Source organism: Apium graveolens, chromosome 1 (genome assembly GCF_009905375.1).
Source record: "Apium graveolens cultivar Ventura chromosome 1, ASM990537v1, whole genome shotgun sequence".
Taxonomy (NCBI): Eukaryota; Viridiplantae; Streptophyta; class Magnoliopsida; order Apiales; family Apiaceae; genus Apium; species Apium graveolens.
Genome location: NC_133647.1, coordinates 95456138 through 95464695, shown reverse-complemented (window position 1 = coordinate 95464695; position 8558 = coordinate 95456138). Strand labels below are relative to the sequence as shown.

The window sequence follows — 8558 nt, the reverse complement described above, 5'->3', positions numbered from 1 at the left end:
GCGCATTAAGTTGCGCATGTCTTCCTGCATTTTCACAAATTCTTCGTGAGAGATTGTGTCTGTGGATTCCGTCTTTTGCGAGATGTCTTTAGAGGAAACTGTTCCTTGTCGACGATCTCGTGATTTGGAGTGTGTCGACTCCGCAGAGGGCTCATATTCATAATCCGCATTATTGTCGTCCTCAAAACTCCGCTCCCCCATCCCTTGGTTTGCTATCGATGTGTTGTGGAGCTCTAACTTGGCTTTCCGAATGCGAGCTTCTTTCACCAAAAGCTGAAGCTTCTCATCGGAGCAGTCTTCACCGTTGAGGGCCTCCTCTTATTGCATCTTCAAATGCTCGATCTTTTCAAGGTGCAAGCGCATGTCGCTGGAAAGTACTTGTTTCCCTCTCGCCGTGTTCACCCTTTGCCTCTGATCTGGTTGAAACTTGCACTTCTTCGGCAAATCATCCATGTCCGTCGAGTCAGGGTGTTGACTCGGCGGATCCGGGGGAAACAAGCATTTTGGATGCAACGGTGGTTATTTCGACGGTCCTTGATCGTCGGATTTTCTAGGAACAGTCGCAATCACGGCTGATGATATCTTTGGTGGAGCCTCATTTTTTGCGTGCAGATCTTCTTCACCCGAAAGCGTTTTTCTTTAGAATTCAGATAGAGTTATTTCTAGCGCCAAATGATGATATGAATAATTTAGGGAATATCTGAATAATAATAAGAAACTCTTTTCTCTATTAAAAATTCTAACCTTTACAAATGAGATAGTGGCTCTATAAATATAAATATAGGAGATCCCAATATGGCTTCTTTCTTACAAAGTGGCCTTTTAGACATTAATGTCTAAATACATTCTAATTGTTATTAATAAATCCTCTGAAACCTTTTTATTGAGTCCTTGATCCAACATATACCATTGTTGCAACCCTTCCAACTTCTACCATGTTCACATGCCTCATCAACTGTCGAATCCATTCGACAAAAAAGAGATGTGATGACGAAAAAGAAAAGAAGATGGTGAGGCTGTTCTTGATACCATCCACATGATGCACCTATCTGCCGCTCAAAAAGATTATCAGATGCATCAAATATGGAGTGACACCAGATAATTGATTCTTTTATGTTTTCCTTTGGATTTCATGGAATTTTGTGCATATACTCCAGTAAGCCACCTGCCAGATCTTATTGCTTATTGCTTAAGGGTATGGATTTATTTGTTGGCTTGACACTCTCAAATTTAAAAGATGTTCAATTTATTGCACTATACCATATAGCTTATCAGTCTTAAGCAACTTATGCAAGTCAACTTATCAAGTCTCATATCATAACTGTTTTCTGTTACACTAGGGATGTCCATTGGGGTAAGCAACTAAGCATACAGTTTTGTAAAGGAACCAAATTTATTTTCTCTTTTCATCATCTTGTAAAATAACTTTGTTGTTCTTTGTTAATATGTAGATGAGTGGCTGTGTTTAGATTAATGATTTGTATGCTTGTCTCTAGTGTTTAAATAGTCTATAAGCATATTGAGAATATTACTCCGTCTTTCTCATTAAATTTTATACATTATTTTTTTGCACGTTTTTCAATACTCCTTTAAAGCATAATGTTACTATGTTTTTTTAAAAAAATTCTGAATAAAAATTTTATGTTAAAATTTTATTCAACAAAAAAAATTATGAAACTATATTTTATAGAAATCTCGAAGTATGTGTAAATAGTAAACGTATACTACCGGAGGTAGTATCTTATTATCTACACCATAATCATTACACAGTTTCACGAATATGTGAAATTAACATAGTAGGTTCTGAAGAAACGTATCTTATTGGCTTGACATTCAAAAAAGTTAATGATGTTCAAGTGTATATTATCTACACCATAATCATTACACAGCTTCACGAATATATGAAATTTATAGAAATATGAGGGACATTAACTCTAAGGATTTCTCAGGTTAGCTTCTGCCTAAATGTGCATGTGCAGAAATGTATCTAAGACTGATCAATATGGGTCCTGTTCCCTGAAAATCATGTGTCAGGGGACCCTTAACCAACACACTATCCGTTCATCCAACGGCCAGGATTAAAAAATAGTTCGCCTATCCGTGGTTTTTTCCGCGGAATGCTACCCTTTCCGTGCTTTTTTCCACAGAACATATTTCCCTTCCGCAGATAATATTAGCGGAACATCTGTACTTGCAGTTTATAACCCTAAAACGATCACACTTTCCTTTTTGTACAGCATTTGTCAAATTGGAGAGCAAATTTGGGGGAATTCTTGGTTTTGTTCATCCTTATTCACTAATTACATTTGGTAAGCTCAATTTCTTGTTTTTTCTTGTTGTAGTTATGGATAAGATGTTTGCTCGGTTTCAAGGTAGAAAAGCTTTGAGAAAAAATGATAATGTTGTAAATAGTGAGGTTGTTGATATTAGTGGTCGTTGCCTATGTAATGATAATGTAAATTATGTTAACCTTATTGATGATTGTGATGAAGATGTTTATGTTAGTGAACATAGATTTGAAAATGAAGATTTCCATGAAAATAGTGAGTTTGTGCATGAGAGTAGTGAGAGTATGGATAAGAGTGTTGTTAGGGAAGAAAATATTATAATATCTTTCTTGAGTCAAAATTTCCCTAATTTGGTAGCCGCCGAAAATGTAATTAGGGCCTATGCTTTGAAAAATGGGTTTACAATTAAAATCCAAAATACACAAAGGCATGTGGAAAAACCAATATATGCCTGTACTTATGTTTGTAATTTAGCGGGAGAAAACCGCGATAAAGAACCCGCAGAGGATGAAGAAGTTTTGATAGGAAGTGTCGGTAGTGAGAAGAAGAAAAGGCGTGGAGATAAACTTCCTAGAAGTGGATGTAAGTTTAGGATCTATGTGATTAATAGGCAAAATACAAGGCATTGGGAGATAACATCGTTGGAGTTAAATCACAATCACGATGTTGTGTCGCTTCTAAGATGAATTTGATTAAAAGGGAACGACATGTAACTGCCGCCCAAAAGAATTTAATTAAGAGTTTACATGTTTCGGGTATTGCGCCTAGACAACAAATGAATATATTTGGAAAAATGCATGGAGGAGAGGAGCAAGTAGGGTTTCATGCCCAACACTTGAGAAATATCGTGCGAGATTTTAGAAAAGATAATTTGGGTGTGAATGATGCGCAAGCGGGATTGGATTTGTTACATAGGTTATAAGAGGAAAGTGGAGGAAATTTTTTTATTCGGACTCTAATTGATGAAGAAGGAAGATTGAAGTGTCTTTTATGGGTTGACCTCTGGTCGTTGTTGGCCTACAAAAATTTTGGTGATATGGTTGCATTTGATACAACATATCGAACAAATAGGTATGCTATGCTGTTTTCGGTTCTCTTTGGTTTTGTACTAATGCATGATGAATTGAAGACTACATTTGAGTGGGTTTTGGGTACTTGGTTAGAGGTCGTTGAAGGAAAAGCACATTTGGCTATTATCACCGATCAAGATCAAGCGATGGCGGGGGCAATTCAATCTCAACTACCGAACACGACACATTTGTTGTGTTCGTGGCACATTAGTAACAAATTTCCGGAGAAGCTCTCAACCTACTATGCAAAGGAGGAATTTAAAAGTGACTTCAACAATTGCATATATCACTCGTTGACCGAAGAAATTTTTGAGGATAGGTGGAAAGCATTGATGTTGAAGTACAAGTTAGAGGATAATACATGGTTGCAAGGCTTGTATAAATTGAAGCATAAGTGGATTGATGCTTATACACGTACCATATTTTCCGCGGGTCAAAAAACAACTTCAAGAAGCGAAGGAATGAATTCCTTTTTTGATGCTTATGTAGGGTCTTGCACGGGGTTGAAAGAATTTGTTGAGCGTGCACAAAAAGCGTTAGAAAGATAATTTATGCGTGAGAAAGAAGAGGATTATAATACACATCATAAAATTCATTGCATGCGCCTGAACACCGCCTTGGAGCAACATGTCGCTTCCATTTATACGAAAGAGATGTTCAAAAAATTTCAAGAGCAATTGGTTGAGGCCGCAAAATACTGTGGAGAAGGATAGAGACTGTTCCTTAGAAGATGTGGAGGATACGTACTATAAATGTTATCGATCATTAATGGTTGAGTATAAGAGAACCACTTATCTCGTTACCTTCAACAAGTTGTCATTTCGGGGTTCTTGCATCTGTAGAATATTTGAGCATTCGGGCATGCCGTGTCGTCATATTATTGCTGTGTTGACAAAGAGGTGTGTTGCTGAATTACCCGAACATTTTGTGAAACGGAGGTGGACTAGGGATGCCAACAGAGTTGATGGTGTTTTGCCATATCACATGCCCGGAGATGATGCCTCATCCCATGATTTGACTCCAACGAAAAGATTTAATCACATGACTTTACTTACTATGGGGTTTAGTCATAGTTGCATGGCGTCGAAGGAACGTTATGAGTATGCCGTGAGAGTTATTAATCGAGACACCGAAATTATTGAGAAAATGCCCGTTCATGGGGTGGAAGGTGTTGGAAGTGAATTTGATACCAAAATTTCTCAAGAAAGTGGAGAGAAGTTACATGAAACTATTCTTGACCCCGTTGTTTAGAAAACCAAAGGACACAAAAAAGAGCACCGAATTAAAAGTCCCGTTGAGGAACTTGCAAAGAAAAAAAGGAAATGCGGACATTGCAACATTGAGGGACATGATGCCTGAAAATGTTTAGTGAAATTAGAAGAATTGAGAAAAGTCAAAGTGGCCAATTGTAATTCAAACTTTATATAACAATCTCTTATATATTATTTTGTCATCCTTTACACTTATATTGATTTTAGTAGTTCCACTTCATTTTGGTAACATGCATTTGTTCTTGTTATATGTAGGTGAAATGACCAATACTTCGGATGACGAGTCGGTGTCTCACGTTGGCAACACATTCTCGGACTCGAACTCCGAATTCGAGGATTGTATGTCACCAACATTTAGCGAGTTGGATGTAATCGCTCGTGAATGGAGCGAGGAACTAGCACGGTTAAATGAAGGACCTCCCCTAGTGTAGAAAGAAGACCCGGAGTTGTACCCTCCAGAAGAAGAGGCATACCGTTTAAGGGTTTGGGCCGAAGCATGCCACTGGTTAACCTTTCCTTGCATGTTTGTAAGAGTTTGGAGCAATGAGCCGCCTTATTTTCTCCCGTTTTTGAACTTGGGTAAGGACTCCCCCGATGACCCTTGGAGATTGTTCGAATGGGATGGCGGTAAAATTGTGAATTATGATAGGATCGCGGACATTCGTAAGTTGAAGCCTCGTGAGGGTGCCACCCGGGACCAAGTACGCATTGATCACGTCAAGGGTTGGGTGTCCCACTTACGTGGTGACGATACCACCGCATGGGCTTGAAGGCGTGCACCATTGTGCAAATTCACTCTCTACGACGGGTCAAGCACCATTCCCGTCACAATATGGAATGATCACGAGACCCATAGAGAAGTCACTGAAGGTGTGCTCCGCGAAGGATGCGTTGTGCTCTATTGGGTTACATGCATTGTCAGGGCCGACGCCCCCCCCCCCCCCCCCCGGGGTCTCAACGCACCGCCTATCGGGCGGCTTCACTAACTTTTTAGAGATATTTAGTTAGTTAGGGTAGCTCATACGAGAATTCCCTTTATTTAAGTATTTTTTGTATTTCGATGTAATTTTGTCAAACTAGACAAGTTAAACACTTATTTGGATTTGAATTGCGACAATTATGTAATTTCTAATTTGTCATTGATCCATTACTTGAAAACTTATTATGTCGAAACACAACTCTTTTAATGTGATATGAAATAGAATGCAACTTTATTTTGTAATATTTATGCTTGTCATGCATGAGAATTTACATGCAAAGTTGGCAAAATGACCATATGCTAGTCATTATAGTCAAGTAATTCTTAAATTTTGGTAGTCATAATAAACGATATTCTAATCAACATTTTATTGCATAATCCAGTTCTTATAGTTGAAATACATCATTATTTTACAGATTTCACATAAAATAGGGGATAAAATTTCCAGAATCTTTCTGTCCTTTCCGCGGAAAATAACCGCGGAAGGCATTAACCCTTTCGCGCTTATTTTCCGCAGAAAGAGCAGAAAGTTTTTTTGAAATGTTCCTTCTGGAAAGGCACATCCCACCTGTTTTACAGTATACCAACCAAACAAGCAACAGTCTATGCACAATCAAACAACAGCAACCTGTAAAATATAAAAAAAAATTGCCAACTTAGGCACCCCTCCAAATATGGGCCAAATCGCCAAAAAAATTACAAAACCTCAAATTTTGAAATTTCTCCAAACCTTTTAAAATTTGCACACAAGTGTATGGGGGCCATTATATATACAAATCAGTAAAAAAATAGAAACAAAAAACTAAAAAGGGGACGGGAAAGGGACACGGTCGATAAACGACCGATATAAACGAAACAAGTGTCAATTGTCATTAAACCAAATAAAGGGGATGCAATGATGTTCAAATGTAACGAAACAAGTTCAACTACACTACACAAGCATAAGATTAAGTCACAAGTTCAACTAAACTACAAAACTAGACGAATGACCTAACTACTACTCTTTCCGGCTACCCTCTTCATCCTTTGCCTCATGCGATGTGTCGGTATGGGTTTAGCTATCCCTCTTTGAAGCTCCTTCGCAATCCTATAGCGAAAGATCACCACGTCTGAGGCATCCCAACGCACTTTAGCCAGGTTATATCCCTGCAAGGTGTAGTCCATATATTTGCACACGTACACACCGCAATCTGAGTAATTATCTTGTTTAGGTATTGCATCCCAAACATGAACTAAAGGCTCTTCATCTGGGACATTTCTATTCTTGCCAACATAACGAAGCATTCCTCCAACAACTTCAACCTAACACATAACAAAAAATAACATAAGTTCACGAAAGCAATAAGGAAAGATTTAGAAATTACAATATAAGGTGTCGTCGAGGAACTATTACCACGCACCCTTCCTCTTCGGGATATTGAGCGTTGTAGTTCATAGGATCAAGTACCATCACGCCCCATTTCTTCACAGAAAATACCATGAAAATCCAATGGTTCTGATTCACGCTCGCGGGAAGAAATATGTAGTCCACCTGGTTAATTGGTGGACCTACCCCACAACTCGCCCAATTAACAAAGAAATGCATGGTCCTCGCAGAATAGGGACGTGACTAGTCCACTTTTTCCGCCAACTCCATAAAAAGTGGATCCATGAAGTTGTATAAAGGCATCCTCGGATACACCCCCGCGGCATCTATGGCCTCCTCACGATCACACAACAACCACTGCAAGAAATATGTTATACGATAAATGAAACAAAAAGAAGAACATAAATGAAAGAAGGTCAAAGATTATACCATGTAGGCATATATGATCCTATCATCTAGCCATCCTTTGGGTTCCAAACTCTGCATAACACTTGTGTCCAAGGTCAACTTAAGATCGTGTTTAATAGGACCACTCCCGGGCAAACCACCCCATCCCCAATCCCTCTTAATAGCGTCCATACTCTCCCACTTTAGTCTCTTATTTATATCCCATTTCTCTTCAACAGGGCGACGGATATCCATTTTCTCAGCCCAGGAAGACGAGCCTGCTGTAAATACAGATGCATGTGTCGGGGCCTGTGACACCTGCTGAGATGGCTGTGTTATGTCAATTACATCAGCCTCTCGATTGTCTCCAACTTTAGGCCTTATCGCCTCGGGAGAAAGATAAACATGCTGGAACACTGGAGCCATATATGCCGGACCTCTAACATCCTGCATGAATCGACAGTACGGCTCAAGAAACATAGGGGCAATCCTCCCAAACTCCTGCTCATACTCAGGGGGAATGCTACTATCCATAGCTTGCAGACATGCCAACCCCTTCTCTATCTGTAAAATACATTTGTGGCATATAATCAGATGTTACTATAATGCAAAGGAGGAAACAATTCTAAAAAATATCAGGGAAACAATTATTAACAAACTTACAAGGTCAAATGCCTGCGAGTTGTTAAATAACTCTCGGGTGTTGTACTGTGGCTCTGGCAATGGTTGTGGCTTCCCAACATGCATTCGTGCAATGCCCCCACTGCGTCTGGCTGATGAGCAACTACAACCTCGGGGTGCTGACTAAAACGGGTCCACTCACCAATCTCAGCAAACCATATACCTCTCCAGTCATAGGGATTAAACGGAATCATATGCTTCCTATACTCTGTCATGTTAATAGGTGACCGTGGGATACCCTGTTTGAACACGAACTATCTCATCACCCTGTCTGAATGCTGATACTCTACAATATCATAGCATAGCACTAGAATCCTGGCAAGACCAAAGTAATGAGCCTCCCAATCCTCAGCCGATATGTCATGATCCCCATCTAAATCCTCTTCCACCTCGTGAAAGTGGGCATATGGCGTCCAAGACACAATATCAGTTGCAACTCCATCAAACTCGCCTCTATAATGTGGCAAACTATGATGACGCGCCAATCTACTATCACGCCTGCCTATAGCCCGTTTT

General features: G+C 39.4%; 2 protein-coding genes across 2 annotated transcripts; one reads left to right on the top strand and one right to left on the bottom strand.

Annotated features, from left to right (window-relative positions):
* Positions 1–2970: 2970 nt before the first annotated feature.
* Positions 2971–3906, top strand: LOC141687413 (protein FAR1-RELATED SEQUENCE 5-like). Its single transcript, XM_074492705.1, has 2 exons — positions 2971–3203; positions 3360–3906. The coding sequence occupies exons 1-2, from the start codon at positions 2971–2973 to the stop codon at positions 3904–3906; spliced, it is 780 nt and encodes a 259-aa protein (XP_074348806.1).
* A 3123-nt stretch (positions 3907–7029) lies between these two features.
* On the bottom strand, positions 7030–7913 carry LOC141720270 (uncharacterized). Its single transcript, XM_074522620.1, has 2 exons — positions 7404–7913; positions 7030–7331 (listed from the first exon to the last, which is right to left on the bottom strand). Exons 1-2 carry the CDS (start codon positions 7893–7895, stop codon positions 7218–7220), a joined length of 606 nt encoding a protein of 201 aa, XP_074378721.1. The 5' UTR covers positions 7896–7913; the 3' UTR covers positions 7030–7217.
* Between the last annotated feature and the right edge of the window lie 645 nt (positions 7914–8558).